Genomic DNA, 17,582 nt, shown 5'->3' with positions numbered 1-17,582 from the left:
CACGTTAGCCTCTAGTCTCCTTCCCTCTTCTTTCGGTCTCCGACCTGGGGAACACCCGGCATGAATCGTTAAAATGCCTCTCGACCGTCACCCGTAGCATCGAGAGTAAAACCTCGAGCAGTGAATAGATGACCGTTTCCCAGGAACGGAGGGGACGCCGTTGGTATAAAAATGTGTGATAAAACCTTTAAATTCGACACGAGACCTGCGCAGTCTTTATTTCCTTATTCTCTGCTGAGACGTGCAAAGGCGAACGCAAAATAAAGACTGTCCTCCGACTTGCCTCTCCTCACGTTGTAGAATTACCAACAAGTGGACTGTGGTTCCGAGCTCTCGGAGCCCCGCCGTACAACTCAGTTCTTCAGTGGGAGGGTCAGGCTGGAACGCGGGACGTCAGGTTTCTGTCATTCAGCCTGCAGCACCGCGGGCTTCTCTGAAGTTCTGTGGGCTAAGGAGCCAACAGTCCTTCACCCATCCGTGCCTCAAATACTTACTGGAGAGGAGACTGGCTTTACTCCGTTTCACAGACAAATGTGAGACTGCCGTTAGAGGCAGCGGACTGAAAGATGCGTGAGGGGGTGGTCAGGCAGAGAAGGGAGGGAAGAGTGTTGCAGGCAGACAGAAGAGCCTGTGAGAGGCCGGGGCAGGGCCGGGACCCCGCGGGAAAGAGAGACTCACGGAGGCCAGCGTGGCTGCAGCATGGGAACTGGGTAGGAGGTGAGGCCGGAGAGGAGGGGCCGTAAAGCCCGGTGAGACAGTAAGAAAGGGAGTCTGTATTCTGGAAGTAAAAGGAAGTCTGGGGGGGCGTGAGGGCGAGGGCGGGGAGGGGTGTTGTTCAACAAAGGCAGGCAATCCTAAGTGTCAGAGCTTTGCGTCTGGAAAGAGAATTTTGGCTGCTGTGAGAATGGACCAGAGGAGGCAAGAGTGAGTAGAGAGGAACTTGCGCCGGAGACTTTGTAGGAGTCCAACTAAGAAATGATATGAGCTTCGTCCAGGTGATTAGGATCCAGAGCTATTTCGCAGGTAAAACAGAACTTGAAAAGCATCAAGGAGGCCTCCTCCATTGCTAGAGACTTATCAGCCCTTATCATCGTGTCATGTCTTAGGACAAGCTTTTTTATGTGGTGTCTCCGGTAATTCTTCCAAAAAATGCAAAGAGGTAAGACATACTATTATTCCCATTTTATAGAGAGAGAAAGTGAGCCTCAGAGAGGTAAAATAACTTGTCCAAAGTCACAAAGCTGGTTAGAGTGGGAGCTGAGTTTTGAACCAAGGTCGTTCGACCTTACCTAGACTTGTAACCAAAACCAACAAGGTGTCCTTCATAGCCGTTGAAATGAGAGGCGAGGATAGCAGGCGTCCTCCGTGGTGAATAGGTACCATCAGGAGTCCCCCGTGTGGAATGATGGGTTTTGAGATGTGACAGCTAAGGCCACACTACTTTAGAAGGAAACAGAGGCCACACAGTGGCATTGACGGGGGAGAGACATCATAAAGGGAAATGGATCAAACTTGCCAAATAGATTAGACCCGCCAAATCTGGAAGGCCCGTTCGGAGGCCACAAAGGAGGGACAGAGAGAAAAAACTTCAGAGAAAGTGAGGTTTAGAGAAAGAGTTTGAAGGTTGCAGTTGGAAGGAAAGCGGCAGAAAAATGCAGCCCACCACACTCCTCCTCACGCCCCAGATTAGGGGAGGAGCACAGAGGGGCAGAGTGGAAATAAAACTGGAAAGGTGAATTGGGTCTAAATTGAAGATGGCCCTAGTATTTCTAAAAATCTGAAACCTTGAGTTCAATAAGAAGGGATGAGAGCAAGAAAGGATTCTCTCTCCAGAAGGGAATGCTTATAAAATTTGAAAGGTGATTAATTGTAGGAGGCAAGGAGATACAAGTCCTCAAAAACTATTTCCATGTGGTTTCTCTAAACCGCAAGTGAATTCCTGGTTGATACGGACTGGACGTTATCCTTTTAATCCCCACCCTGCAATAGGCCAGTGTTACAATTACAGCTAACGTGGATCGTTGATTGATGCTTACTGTATACCATGCCTTGTTCTAACAGCTTTGCATGGATTATTTCCCATAATATTCACAACAGCCCTAGGAGATAAGGACTGTCATTATCACTATTTCACAGATAAGGAAACTAGGTTGAGAAGGGTTAAGCAACTTGCCAAGGTTATGTGCTGGTCCGGAGTTGATCTGTGACTCAGATCCGGCCCGCCAGCCTCAATGCCTGGCCTCTGAAAGTGCTTAGCTGTGCAACCTCCATGCCAAACACCTAGTAGCTGCTCAGTGTTAGTGTCAATTGAAAGAATAAATATTTGCCGACTAAGGTTCTATGATCCCACTCTCCTCAACCACTTGTGTGGTGTTGCCTCTCACCTGCCTGATTGAGATAAACCATAAAATTCCATAGGTGCCAGATGGGGAGATTGTGTCTCTTTGCCCGGCCCCTTGCCTCGCTCTCAACACCCCTCCCAAGCTCCCCACGCGCTCTCCGGAAAGTGAGATGTCCCTTGTTGGGCTCTCGCTGTCCTGTGCCCTTGGAAGATGGGAGATTGTTTCTCGTCGGATTGTTTCGACTGGACATGGAAAAGCGTACTCATAAAACCTCTTCCAGCGGCTTCTCTAGCGCACACCGGCACGCTGGGATAGGGGTTTGTATTCCTTTCCAGTCTTACAGACTCACACCATTGTCCGACAGGCTGGCCCCTACAAGACTGGCACCGATGGCCAATGTAGCTGGTGACGAATGTGCTCCACATCCTTCTCTGTTTTCCCCTCGTCGTGGAGGCTGGGCCAGTCTTTCTGCTTTGAGCGATTTGTCACACATTTTAGTGATAATTCCTGTGAGTAGGAGACCGATTGCAAGTGATGGATGAGGTGAGCTGTGACAGCCCAGGGCAGGGTGAGTTAGAGCTGAAGAATGTGGGCGAGCGTGACATGGTGTGTATGGAGAGGGTGTCTTCTCTCCTGAACTCTGGTCCTGCTGAGGGAAGGGCAACGCAGGACGGGCCCGAAACTCATTGAAACGCAGTTTATGCGACTCCTCGGCGAGACTGATCAAAGCCCACCTTATGTGGGCAAGCATACTTCCTTTCTGTCCTGCCCACAGAAATGCCATCATCAATTCTACACCGAATGAACAGGCAATACACCCACTGCTATGACTCTAAGACACTAAATGCAAATCCACTCATCTGTGATCTGAAATAAAGGGTATTTTCTGGGCTCGATGTGCCTTGCCAAGATAAAATAAGGGCCTGAAGGGAGACACCCGCCTTGTTTGACGTCCTACTGATGCCAAACGCGATCAGGACATGGCTGTGTTTGAATCTCAGACCCAATTTACCCCTTGGCCTTTGAAATAATCAACTTCTGTTTCTTATCAGAGGTAAATCTTACTGTGTTCTCACTGATGGACCCTACAGTTTTTCCGGGCAGCGGCAGCAACCAAGGGGCCAGGACTTCTGAGTAGATTTAAAGACTTCACAGGAAATATGCCTCTTAACTGTCCCAGGGCTCCTGGGTTCACTTCGCCATTCTTGCAAATGCTGAAAAGCCTCAATCCCACTTGTCACCTTGTGACGTATGCTCCTGCTTGTGCAGAATGGCCATGGAGAGGTATTTTCAGTCAGTCGTTTGGAATGACGTTTATGCTTTTTTGGAGAAGGACTGTCATATGATAATTGTCTAAGAACAAGCACCCAGGTCACTGGAGAACCTGGGCGCGTGTTATCTGGGCAGCGCGGTGAAGCCAGTCTACCGAAAAGCCGCGTGAGAACCGTAAGGGCTTGTTTAGTGGGAGTTGCACGCCCAAGTGTGATGTGCGTGTGCGTATGCAGAGGGGGACTTTCTGTACCCAACCACACGGTTTCAACGAGCAGCAGGTGTTGCTAGGCACTGTTTTAAATTGGGCATCCGGCAGGGGCGCCTGGGTGGCGCAGTCGGTTAAGCGTCCGACTTCAGCCAGGTCGCGATCTCGCGGTCCGGGAGTTCGAGCCCCGCGTCGGGCTCTGGGCTGACGGCTCGGAGCCTGGAGCCTGTTTCCGATCCTGTGTCTCCCTCTCTCTCTGCCCCTCCCCCGTTCATGCTCTGTCTCTCTCTGTCCCAAAAATAAATAAACGTTGAAAAAAAAATTTTAAAATAAATAAATAAATAAATAAATAAATAAATTGGGCATCCGGGTTTTTGTTTTGTAAGTTGTTTCCTTGATAGTGACGTCACGATCTCTTTCTTTCTCAGTCTTCCTCGGAAATAAAGACTGACTACCTATCGATTATAATGGACCCAGACGAAGTCCCCCTGGACGAGCAGTGCGAGCGGCTCCCTTATGATGCCAGCAAGTGGGAGTTTGCCCGGGAGAGACTCAAACTGGGTAATGTGTTTGTTCAACAGATTCCTAAACGTGCAAAACGTGTGGTTTGAGGGCTGCAAAAGTCAACGAGACTCGGGTTCTACCCTCCAGCTGCTCACAGACTAGCAAGGGAGATGGGCACTGGGGTAGATAATCCTAACAGTGCTGGGACAGCAGTACAAGGGGACAGGGCACCTGCTCCTTCTCCGAACACTTTCCCAGCACCTTCTCTGAGCAGCAGACACCCGTCTAAGCCGCGGGGGTGCAAAGGCGTCTGAGTGTCTTGCCTCAGAGGGTGAAGGAGGCAGCCACCAAAGGAGACAGGTGAAGGGCAGAGATGAGTTCCATCAGGAAGCTTACAACTACAGGCACCCTTAATGACCTTTTGGGGGACTCAGAAATTTGTAACCTAGAACACAACTCAAGATGGCAAGGAACGGCCCAACCAAACCTTTGGTGAACGCGTCGGTGCCCTTGAAGGCTGTGGGTCAAAAAACCCCTCTGCACAAATCCACAGATGAGATACTCTGAGTTTTCCTGGGTGTTCAGGATGTCCAGACAGAGAAGAAAGTGCTAGGGGTCATTAGCGTTTCAGGTTTGAAGAGCACGGGCTGTTGTTTCCCAGGTAACATAGATGCTGTAAACATCAGGCAACCGTGCTTTCCCTGAGATCGACCCCAAGTCCCCCCCACCCCTCCCAGCTCAGACACCACGATGCAAATCGATCTCCAGCCCTCAGTAGTACAAAACAAAAGGGGCCGCGATTACTCTTGCCCAAAATTTTTGGATAGTGGCTTCTGAAAAATTTCCAGTCGCTCTGTGTGTGCCAGAATCATTAATAATTGGAACTAGGAACCCAACTCGTGGACCCAGTGTTCCTGGATCTTGTCACCCTCGGCAAAAGGGCCTGTTGTTTTAAATTCAGCTGCGTTGCCTCCCCTCCCCCCACAGCTCGGGCCTTGAAATGATTCCACTTAGGTTTCTTCTTACATGAGAAAGAATACTTGGCCCCAAGAGTATGTTCTGTTTGGCTTGGGGAAGAACACTGGAAATCAGTAAGAAGCTGGAGAGACAGGCAAAAGCCAGCAATGGCTGCTGATGGGTGGGTGTGGGGGGGGGGTGGGAATATCAACTGAATTTAGAGTCGTTAAGGGCAGGTGGTACATAAATGAGTTCCTTCTGCAAGTCTAAATTATATGGCAGCTAGCCCAGCCCCTCAGTGACCTTGGCAAGGAACTGAGATAATTTTCCCACAACCGTAAGCCATTCTCAGGCCGCGTTGCTTTCCAGAGTTATTAGTCACCATCAGACATGCTTCTTCCTGTATAGGACAGACGAGCTGTTCGTCCCATCTCTTCACTCCTGCGCCTGGTATCTATCCCTGTGATCTATATCACACCGAGGGACACTGCTAATCCTTCCACCAGATTTCCCCTGGGGCTCTGTGGGTTCAGATAATCCCGTTTCAGGCGATTCTCCTTGCTGAAGACCTTTCTTACGGATCTCTTCCTTCCTGGAGGTGCCAGATGTCATGATTTGGCTCATGTGGATGGGAGTGTCTTTGATGGGTGAGAGAAAGGGTGTCAAGTCAGCTCACTGTGTCTTTCAATGCAGAGTGTGGCTGCAAGGGCCAGAAGAAGGCTCCCCCTACTAGCATGGGGGCAAAAGGCCCAAGATTTTTTGGTTCGTAAGCCAAATACATGACAGAAAGTAATCTGAAGTAATGTCTGGCAAGTGAAAGTAACCAAGAGTCTGTCTGGATGGATGGAGAGAAAAAGCTGGTTTGATGGGCAGAGTTATAATGGGGCTGTCAACACACACAGAAGAATACGCTGTGCGGGGAAATACACAGACAAGTCGCATCTGATTTTTTTCAGCTGTGTGGACGCCGTCGGTAACTATTAGCAGCGCTGTTGAGAGAAGTCGGAATTTATGGTACCTGATAGATGCAGTAGGAGTTTGGGTCAAAAGTGCTGCTTTCGTTGAAATTCCTGAAATCCAGGAACAAAAGGAATCTGTTTTGTTAGTGGTTCCTCGCTAAACGTCAGGGAGAATTCAGCCCTTACATTTTATCACAGGAGGTGGGACAATGTCGGACAGTGCATCTTCTACTGCAAAATAAAGTCAGCATTGCCTAATGTAGGCCACAACACAAGGAGTCTGGAATTTGCAAGTGGATGGCGCCCGGGCAGGTGTTGCCTCTTGGAAGACCAGCTCTGCGTGGCAGTGGTGCCTTGCGCCCTCCCCGGAGTGTCCCCGGGGCCCTGACCGGTCAAGGACATTCTTGGAGGAGGTTCCAATGGCCTTTCATTGTATGGCAGCGACCTAGCTCTTTCACAAGCCAGTCGGTGGCATTTGGGTAACACCGAGGAGGATTTTAAGGGAAAAGAAGGATCAGGCAAGGTCAAGCCTGGCTCCCCTGAAGCTGGAACCGTGGGTCCTCCAAAGGATTCCGAGGCATCAGATGATCAAAGAGCCCGTAATAGCTTCATGCTGTTTTATGAGGCAGCAGTCAGGCTTCCGAGAGAAAAGATGGAAAAGCCGAGGGAAGCCAAGTGAGAACGAGCTTATTCTCACTGACAGAAGCAAACTCCCCAAACACCAGTGAAAATGAAGTGCGCTGTGATGGCTAAGGAGGGAATGCGTGTGGGCTGAGGCCGTGGAAGGGAAAAGGGTTCTGCCTGCCCCCCAAGCAGCAAGGGTCTTCACGGTATGTGGAGAGGTGTCCCTAAGATAGAGATCATCTTGATATTTGTCAGGCTCGGGACACTTTTCCTATTAGACGGTAGAAGGCACTGCAGAAGAAACACGTTCTTTTGCCCTAAAACAGCAAGGGGCAAGCCTTTAGCCAAAATACACCGATCTTTACAAGTCTGGAGAAGGTAGCCGCTGGTACTCATTCTGTACGTGATTTCCACGTCCCGGTCCTGCAGGGTCCACCCGAGGCACTTTTATTTCAACCTAGAGTCCCCATCCTGGTCTACTTCATGGACAGTTTTAGCTGAAGGAGGAAGCAGAGACTCTGTCCCTGTCCATGGTGCGCACTCTAGGACCAATGACCTTTCCCCGTCGCTGCCAGGGGCATTTGGACCAGAGAAAAAGCAAGTCGCGTCACCAATGTTCCCTCCTATCTGTCCCCAGGAGATGCAAAGAGATAGCGACAAAGAGACTTTTCTGATTACACTGGCCAACGAATCTTTCCTGTGTCCTGACTAGATGGCCTCGGGGGATTGGTAGTGAGCGGAAGACGCTAAGCAGAGGCAGGGGGAAGTCACCTACGTGACTGAGTCATCGTGCCTAAAAGTATAAAGTTGTAATGTGATAAGGAAGCAGGCAAACTTCACAAGAATCTTAGAAACAAACACGCACCTATATCTTTTGGGGGGAAGGGATTGGAGTATAAGGACGGAAGGTTGGTTCGTTAACTCACTGAAGGTGCCTTAGCAGAACAGTCGATAAAGAGGACTAGGCTGAGGGAGGAGGGGTCGTGTTAAATTACCACTCTGCCTACCGGGATTTACTTCTGACCAGAGGCATTCTGTTGGCTATTTTTTCCCTAACCAAGAACCAAACAAGAGTGACTTCTTTGGTTCACTCTTCCTTTTGCCGTATCCTGCTTGAGGTGTACTTTTTCTCCAGGCTGTATTCAGCTACCTGTTTCCTGATGGTGCAAAAGAAATTCCCTGATATAAAAGGGGACTGAGGTATTCCGGGGGGGGGGGGGGGGGGGGGGTATGCGCTCTTCACGGAGCATCGCCCTCACTGTCTCCGACCCACTGGGGACAGGGGGGTTCCTCTAGTTACCCGTGACTGCTTTGAGCATCTCACAAGTTCCCAAATCGCTGCTCTTCATTCTGCATTAACGCACAAGGGGCCTCCTCTGCACCGAGCGCTGAGCTAGGTCCTGGGAAGATTCCCACGTGGTAGATGCCCCTCTGAGTCAAGTGGTCTCATTTAAGGGTGAGGAAAGAAACGTGTTAAAACAGCTGTTATGGCATAACATAACAGGTCCCACGAAAGAAACCTTACTTTCTTACTGCATTTGGCAACCATTTCTCTGCAGCTTAAACCAATTAACTACCAGTGGTTGGTTGATAGACTCGTGTGCTGAGCCACGAAGGCCTGTACATCATGTAAGGACATGTTAGAATATCTTGGCTGGCAAGGAAGTCTGACAAATGACTTAGTGATTTTTTTGTAGCTATGGAGCATTATGGTAACCAATAGCAGTAACCCCCATTCTCTGTTTTCTTCCTTTCTGCTGAAAACAGATCAGAAGAAATGACCTTCAGAGGCAAGAAAAGGGGCTTAGGTTAAACAAAGGGAGGTCTTGGTAATAATGTCATTAAACGATGGAAGAGACCCCCGCCCCCCTGGGAGGATTTTGTGAAGAGGAAATTGGTCACCCACCCACACCAAATGCATCCTAGGGGCCTGGCCTAGCTGCAAAGGATAACGGCCCCTCAGAAGCCCAGTGAGGAGGTGGAAGAAAGATACCCCAGAAGTGTGTCCCTTACTTTGACTCTTTTGGGCTCAGTGTGTTGGAGATTCCATTCAAAGCTACACGGCTCCCATACACACATAGGTCAAAAGGCACCTTCTTCCCGAAAGAGACTTGTCCTCATCCTGCTGGCTTCGCAAACAGATCAATGTCGTCTTTTCATTGCAGGCAAGTCACTCGGAAGAGGGGCTTTTGGAAAGGTGGTTCAAGCGTCCGCATTTGGCATTAAGAAATCCCCCACGTGCCGGACTGTGGCTGTAAAGATGCTGAAAGGTATGGATGCTGTAGTTTGGCTTTCGGCCGACCCACTAGATCCCCGAAACACTGGTACACGTTAGCTGTGGCCTGGGAACAGACACAAGCTACTTCTGCTCAGGCCACACCACTGTCTTTACTGCTGGGAGCCCCTTGGCTTCGGGAGTTTTCTATCAGGCCAGCAAGCGCGCTGAACCAACCCTGTAAATGAAACCATCCAGCACTGTCCACGGGGAAATGATTTCTGTCACTTCCAAGATCTTTCTCCTCTCACATCTCAGGCTCGAAACTACCAGGGATGTAAGCTCACTGTAACCACAGGTTCAAGATTTTGGAGGGATCCACTAGGACATTCTAAGGGGAAGTCAGCTGTGGGTTGTAAATCCCAACGGCTTAGCTGGGGCTTGACCTAACTGTAAAGTGAAATCGTGAAGCCGGAATAATTGAGACCGTCAGAACTCTGAACTGTGTGAGAGCGTCAGGTCCCAACCACAACACATTTCCTCTTTAGAAATTTACATAGACGGATAGATAGATAATCTTTCTGGTGTTGAAAGACACAACCACTCAGAGAAGCCCCGGGGAAGTAGGGCCAAATCGCACGGTGATTCGTGATCACCCGCAAGACAGATGAAAATGAGAATAGGGGAAAGCTGTATAAATCAGACATCTCAGGGATGCAGATGTCTTCTAAAGTATAGAGAAGACTTCATTTCCTCACTCGTGATGGCATTTTTATGTTACTTCAACTCGCGTTGAGATTCTTTTTTTTTTTTAATGTTTATTTTTGAGAGAGACAGCGCATGAGCGGGGGAGGGGCAGAGAGATAGGGAGACACAGAATGGGAAGCCGGCTCCGGGCTCCGAGCTCCGAGCTGTCAGCACAGAGCCCGACGCGGGGCTCGAACCCACAGACTGTGAGATCGTGACCGGAGCTGAAGTCGGACGCTTAACCGACTGAGCCACCCGGGCGCCCCACTCGTGTGAAGATTCTAAAACCAAAAAGTAGGCCTCTTGCAGGAGCCCCAGGCAATGATACCTTCCACCTCAAAAGGCTGCCCTCGTCAAGCAAAGGCTCTGATAAAAACCCTCCAAGGAACCTGACAGTTCTGCTCTGAAAGCAGCCAGGGAAGGAGTCTCGGGGCCCACACATCCGGACTTTTGTTCAAAATGGACTGCCCAGAGGATGGCAGGCCTTTCTGTGACATGCCTACGTTCCGGCACGCCACCCCACACCCCGTGGCCCAGGCTCCGAAGAGAAGAGGCATCAATATGCCCTCGTGTGAGAAGGCACCAGACTAAGTGCTTCCATGTATTAGCTTGAACCACAGGAGATTGCCATTCCTCTTCCTTTTCTCTCTGTAGCCTTGTGAGGGAGATATTATTTCCCCAGTTTGCAGATGAGGAGACATGGCCCAGAAAGGTTAAATCACCTCTGCAGGGCCCCAGAGCTCCCCAGGGCAAAAGTAGGGGTTTGAGTGCAGCGCTCTTACCCTCCCCCCACCACGGTGCTGCAGAAGAGGGGCTGTCTAGACCCGGCCTCCGGCGGCCTGTGGCCCCCAAACCCTAAAACGGCCCTGATCCGAGTCATGGAGGCAATCTAATATCCACCCTTGAGCTAAGGCGGGACTCCATCTGGAAGCGTCTGCTTCCCCAGCTTGTCCCATTTCCCTGCCTACGACCACACATCATCGCCAGCTGAGATGGTCTTGTGCGCGCACTCGTCTGTTGTGGATCCAAGGGAACACCTGCCTGGGGATGGGGCAGTCTGAACAAGAGCGCTGGGTTTTCCCCTGTGCCAAGGGGGCATAAATGCCTGGAAGGATTGATGAGTCGGAGGAGGGGAATTCTGACTTGAAAAATTTGAAAGGCCGGCAGAACGTAGTGTGTGTAATACAGAAAAAGCATACGCGGTGTCTTTATAAAATGCTTTTCTTTTTAAAGCCATTAGCCTGGATTTTAAAACGATCGCCAAATCACCCACTCTGTAAAATCCCCCCCAAACCATTTTCATTCAGCTTTCTTGCTTGAATTGGGTGGCCATCTGTTTCTAGGAGAAATTGAAAAGACAGAATGTCAAACAAAGGCCATGAGTCAGAAGCTCTTTCAAAGTACCCTGGAGCAGAACCTTTAACCTTTTTGGGCCTTATGCCCATGTCTGAAATGAGAAGTGTATTCACGGTGTTTATTTTTCTAACAAATATTTGTTGTGCGTCTCCTGTTGAGCCAATCGCAACCCTGTTGGGAAGCTTCTAGAGTTTATCTGGTTAGGAGTTAGAAAATGATCTGAAAATGATTTGTGCTTACGAAATACCGTCCACATCCTTTGGCCATTTCCAGGGCTGTTCTACAGACTTACTTGCACATGTGTAGAAAGATTACACATCGGCCATCTACTACAGTGTTATTTGTAATGGGGAAAAAAAAAATAGAAACCACACACGAAAACAAAAAAAACTGGAGACCGTTCAAATGCCAGGAATGCTATTAATCAACTAACAAGAATTGGAAAAGTCTCTGACACATTAAAAAAGCAAATTAAAAAAATATATATATATATATATTTTATGACTCATGTAAACAAAAAAAGACCTTTATGTGGGTATATATGTTTGTAAATACATAGAAAAAGGTCTATCTAGGGAGGTATGTGGTTGGAGTGGCTTTCACTTTTTACTCTATATACATCGTATTGTTGGAATATTTTACAGCAAGGTTGTAAGACTTTATTTTTTAAATTTTGTAAAGTCTTACGGATTAACCAATAAGAAAGACCAAAAAAAGAAAAAAAAAAAAAAAGAAAGAAAAAAACAGACAGAACAAACTTAATTTAGGCTTTAGACTCTGCTAATGCTTAGACTGATGTTGTTTATCTCTGAGAATGGAGTTGAAGGCAGATGCTTATGGATCCTCACAATTTGAGATAACCCTGCAGACTCCAGGGAGGAAAAGGTTATAGGGAGAAAATAACACACTGCAAAGATGTTTACAGAAGTGGCCATTCCACTCTTGCAGACCCCTGGTGCTCCTTCTTTGTAACTCTTCAAAGAGGGGAAAGTGAGAAAAAGAGGGGAGGTGTGGGCACATCCCCTGTCTGGAAGGTTCTTGCTGAGCCTGGTTCTGCAGAGCGGAAGCCTTTGGAAGGCGCTTTCACGAGGTGCCCAGCTCTGAGTCAGCGCATTGCTGAGCAGACCAGGTCCACCAAGAGGAAATGCCCAGTGACTAACCCCACCACTGCTTCTGGGGCTTACTGTAATCAAAAGGATGTTGGCTCAGGAGGGAGGGAGTAATGAAAACAGTCTGGAGACCTGGCCTTTCTGCAGAATGTGGGGAAGTTAGTGAAGCAACCGTCTGAGCATTGGCAAGCATGGGGGGCAGGAATGCCGCCTCCAGCGGAAAGAGCCCCATTGTCCTGTCGCCTTGACTCTTCCTTGTTTCTCACACAGAGGGGGCCACGGCCAGCGAGTACAAAGCTCTGATGACTGAGCTCAAGATCTTGACCCACATTGGCCACCATCTGAATGTGGTCAACCTGCTGGGAGCCTGTACCAAGCAAGGAGGTAAATGAGAAGGAGGGACCGCTCCCTCTCTCCATTCACATCCTAAGAGCAGAGTCTGACATGTAGCTCTTTCTCCTCGTTCCTCCTCACCTCCTGAAAAATAGCTCTCATGTCCAGAGGAGACAACTTGTCCACTTACAGAAAGGTGCTCCCATCCTAGAAATGCCTTCCCTGTACAGTCAATTGAAAGGTTCTAAACAGAAGGATTCCCTTTTAGACCCTTCCCATGGGCTCCAGGTCAAGTGAAGGGCATTTTTTTCTCTCAGGACGTGGCCAGAGCTGAGGTAATGGACAGAAGGTTGAGGATTCCTTGAAGCTTCCCATAGAGAAAGGAATCCCTCCTGGGAGGATCTCAGGAGGAGGCGATGCAGGGGACAATCAGAAGGGCCATTCCCTTCAGACAGGTTTTCTCCACTGAGGCAAGCAGCCGGGATAGGGCTGTGGGGATGACTGAGGACTCCAGCATGTTCCCGAAGACCTTTCGGTCTTCCCCTATGCAAGGTTAGTGCTCGCGTGTAGATGTGTGATCGCTGCTTAAGCCAGAAAGAAAGATGCAAGAGACCTGTGCACGTGAGTGTTATCTAAGCTCAACAAAAGGAGTAGAGGTGAAGGGCAGTTGGGTAGACGTACCTGTTCCGAGGAGCCGTGGGTACAGACAGCAGCCAAGAGCCGGGAGGCTGCAGCTAGAGACCCAGCCGTAGCCGGCCGCGCCTCCATCACCGTGGAGAACTGACAAGTGATGAGCCATCTGTTTGGACCTGCAGGGCCTCTGATGGTGATCGTTGAATACTGCAAATACGGAAATCTGTCCAACTACCTCAAGAGCAAACGAGACTTATTCTTTCTCAACAAGGTAAGGAGCTTAGGGTTGGGAGGTTTAGGCTACAGCAGCTTAAAGCATGAGAAACCTCTGTTTTTCCACGAATGACCAAGCTTAGCACCCAATCTCTGCTTTTTTCCTTTTTTGAGTTTTCCTTGCATGCTAATATGTCACACTTTTTGTGGGCAGTACAGAGAATAGGTAATCCCAGCATGTGCAGCGATGGAGGTTAAACTTTAGCAGCCATCTACCTAAATACCTATCTAAGCATCTTGATCGGTTTTTTCCTCTCTCTCTCCACACGTCCACACGCGTACGCACACATCACTTGGTGACTGGTTTCTTGAAAGGTGATGGCAAGTATAATTGTCTCCATTTTTTTAGAGAAATTAAGGCCTCAATCAACTGAGTGACTTTTTAGTGAACGAGAGGCCAGTGATGGAGCCAGAGAAATCATTTCCTTCCCTTGCTCTGCCCTGACTCTGCCCTCCCCAAACCCTCACCACGCACGTCAGCTCCGCGCACACACACGGAGCCAGCCTGACGCACTAAAATAAAGCTACGTAACAAAAGGGACGCGAGGCTTTAAGTCCTGAAGGCAAACAAAGCTTAAAAGATTATTGAATGGCGGAGAGGGTATAGTAAAACTTGGCCGGGGTGACCCGTTCCCCCAGTGTCATGTCCTTCTCTGGGCTGGAGCAGCTGGGGAAGCAATAGTTCAACATTATTAACCGATGATCAGCAGCGTTGGTGATGAGTCTCTGCGGGGTGGTGGTTTCACACGCAGACTCTGGAATCATACATCCTGTCCGTCTCCACCGCTCAAAATCTGGGACCTTGGACAAGTTACTCAATCCCTCAATCTCAGTTCCCTCATTTATTCAACGGAGGTAATAACAGAACCCAACTCATGGCACTATTGAGGGAATCGCATTTTTTTTATTGAACTACGCGTTCCCAAAGTGTTACCTATCCCTGTCATCACTGGCCCACCGAGATAGAACGATAAGGAGAATCCCACCGAATGCCACTGATGTGTATGACGGATAAAGTGCCACACCTCCAAGAATTACCCCCACCTGCCACGTGGACAGGCGGATAAGAACAACCAGACAACTGGTCGATTCTCTCATCCCTCCAACTCTGACCCAACCGAAGACACAGGTGGTCTACTTGGAACCAGAGATACAAGAACATAGTGTTCCCAGTTTTAAATCACGCGCTCTAATAATTCGAATCTTGAAGCTGAAGGGGTACCTCACTGGCTCAGTAGGTAAAGCCTGTGACTTTTGACCTCAGGATCCTGAGTTCAAACCCCACGTGGGGTGTAGAGATTACCTCAGACAAAGGATCCTGAAGCTGGAAAGCATGTGTGTGGTCAGCTAGTTCACTCGCTCCCATGAGAGATGTGCCCGGAAACGTCAAGCGATTGGCTTACGATTGGCTTGACTTTTAGTGATTTAGTGATTCACCCTCCAAGAGGTGAAGTCGGGGAGAAAAATCCCAGTTCTCTGGACTCCCCCATGCAAAGCTTTTTTTGTGCCCTACCAGCATATACGGGGGGAGAGGGGGAAGAGCAGGGGGCGAAGGGGTGGGGGGAGGGGAGGGGGGGGAGACCAGAAGAAAAAGGGGAAAGTGGTGGTCTGGGCTGAGAGCAGTGCAAAGTCCCTTCAGTCCCGAAGTCCTGGACTGGCTTCAAAAGAACTAAGGCAACGGCACACCCCAGGGACCCGGGCAGGGCGGGAACGTTCGGGTCTGTGCATCCTTTGTTTGGAAAGCTTTGCTTCCTACTCTGGCTATTTTTAATGAGTCGCCTCCCTGTTGGTGGAACTTCGCGTTTTCGTGGAAAACGCATGTCCGTATTTCATATTGGGAAGGTAAAGGAATATAAAGAGAGAGTGAAGGGAAAACCCGGAACGGGATGTTTCATTTTCCAAACGGATGCCCCAGGATCGTTGAATACTCTTTGTAATAAATGTCACCGTATTCTGCCAGAGTCCCGAAAGCTCGGTACCTAGACCTTTATTTATTTCACGGAGGCGGTTACCAGTAAGCAAAGCTGAGTGGAGCATAGATTGGGAGTCAAGGAGGGGGTGAGGCAGCTCGAGGTTCTGGTCCCTGCAGACCCAGGTGCCCAGGCTGTGACCCCCCTGGGAGGATGAGGAAGAAGGCTGCCCGGAGAGTGTTGCCAGGGGCTGAGCCACGAGCAGATCTGTTGAACCCGTTCCTCCCCGTACCCTTGCCAGTGCTGTTCCCCCCGCTGCCTGTGTGTCCCCAGGAGAGGCCTTGTAACCAATAAAATGTCAGTCCCCGATTGAGCAGAACCAACTCTAACTGCCTCCGGAGACACAATAACAAGGAATTCTAGTTCACCTGTTGTCAGGCACTGGGTACCTGTGCTGAGGCCTTCCGACCCGCCCGCAGTGCTCCCTGGCCAGGGGTCAGGAGCCCCGTACCCCCCCCCACCCCCCCCCCCCCCCCCCCCCGCGGAGTCTGTCCCCCTCCGTCCCCCCTGTGGCTCCTTCCTCTGGCGGCTGTTTACTCCCACTGCGCCCTCTAGTGGAAAGATCTCTCCTACTTGGTGACAGTTCTAGGAAAGGCCACGCAAGGCTGCCTGGCTAGTTGCCCCCGCACCGGGGCGCCATGCAGGTGCGTGAAGGGGCCCCACCGAGCCCAGGCCCCTCTTCGCCCCTGGGTCGGTATAGCCAGCTAGCATCACCGCGCCAAGGTACACACGACACGAGCACATCGCCACAGGGTCACCGGGAGCTGAGCCTGCAGTGTCCCGGCTATGAGATGAATTCCCAAAGACGCTAGAAGTGTTTCCTGGTTCCACGTGAACACCCCAACCCGGCACCTCCTTTCCGAGGAGTCCACCTACACGATAAGCTGATGGAGCTTTTCCAGTGAGGAAAATGGGACCCCCAGAACCTAGGTAATTTGCCCAATATCACATGGTTAATAGAGGAGCCAGATTACAAACCAGGGCGTGGATGTCCAGTCCAGGATGAAAGGCCTTTTCTGCCCTTAGTAGGATCAAACTGTATCTTTCCTCTGAATGGAGGGGAGAAAAAGAAATGTTCACGTTCCGTCCTTCCCCAGACAAATGAGAGAAATTGAGAACCACAGCCTTCTCCCATTACCCACAGGGATGATGTCAAGGGAAGCCCTACGTCCACTAGGGATTGACTTCTGTTATTCAGATCGTCTTTCACAAGATGGCGGGCGGTATGGAAAACGTGGTCAAGGGCATGGACTGGAGTCGGCCAGACCTGGGTCTTAGCTTTGCCATTTACCACTTGCATGTGACTTGTATTCCTTGACTCCTCTGAACCCGTTTTCTTCACGTATAAGCAAGAACTACTTCAGAAAATGGCTAGAAAGATTAAATAAGAAAACGTACGTAAGATTCTTAGTATACCGGCTCGCACAGAGTAAGCACTCAGTGAGCACCATTGATATTTCTTTATCCTACCTAAGATGCTGTCTAGAAGCCCATTGAAAAGCAGAACCAGACTCTAGAAACCCAGGGAGAACCAGGCACCTGAGCGCCACAGGGCCCTTGCTACCAATTTGCTATCTATCCGTTCTGTGCAATGACATTCTCTCGGCTCAGGCGACTGCCAGCCTCAGGGCTTAGTTTCCTCGTTGCTGTTCTGGAGCTCTCTTTTTCTCCGTGTCCTTCTTGGTCTGTTCAAAGGATGCCGCGTTACACATGGAGCCCAAGAAAGAAAAAATGGAGCCAGACCCGGAGCAAGACAAGAAACCAAGACTAGATAGTGTCACCAGCAGTGAGAGTTTCGCAAGCTCCGGGTTTCAGGAAGATAGAAGTCTGAGTGATGTTGAGGGAGAGGAGGGTAGGTATTAATTCCTTCCTGTCCTACAGTCTGAGATATTTTTACAACATACTGTGCATCTCTGAAATTTTTTTCTTATTTATCACCCTAATAAACATCCGTGGGAGACTTGAAGGGTAATGTCCTGAGGAGATAAGATTTGAATTCAGATTATTTACAGAGTTGCTAATTTTGACGGGGAACTGCACAATTGTCTCCCCTCGGGGCTTTTTGTCTTGACGGATCATCCCC

At 49.6% G+C, this 17,582-nt stretch overlaps 1 protein-coding gene across 2 annotated transcripts in view; it reads left to right on the top strand.

Annotated features, from left to right (window-relative positions):
• Window positions 1–17,582, top strand: part of FLT1 (fms related receptor tyrosine kinase 1) — a 178,802-nt gene that overhangs the window by 138,935 nt on the left and 22,285 nt on the right. For both annotated transcript variants that reach the window (XM_023250349.2, XM_045047390.1), the window contains 5 exons: window positions 4,248–4,380; window positions 9,029–9,133; window positions 12,561–12,674; window positions 13,439–13,527; window positions 17,195–17,351. In XM_023250349.2, coding sequence (XP_023106117.2) covers window positions 4,248–4,380; window positions 9,029–9,133; window positions 12,561–12,674; window positions 13,439–13,527; window positions 17,195–17,351 — 598 coding nt within the window. The remainder of the gene's footprint in view (window positions 1–4,247; window positions 4,381–9,028; window positions 9,134–12,560; window positions 12,675–13,438; window positions 13,528–17,194; window positions 17,352–17,582) is intronic.

This window comes from Felis catus, chromosome A1 (genome assembly GCF_018350175.1).
Source record: "Felis catus isolate Fca126 chromosome A1, F.catus_Fca126_mat1.0, whole genome shotgun sequence".
NCBI classification, from domain to species: domain Eukaryota; kingdom Metazoa; phylum Chordata; class Mammalia; order Carnivora; family Felidae; genus Felis; species Felis catus.
Note: the sequence above shows the minus strand (reverse complement) of the source record. Positions and strands in the feature narration are given on the sequence as shown.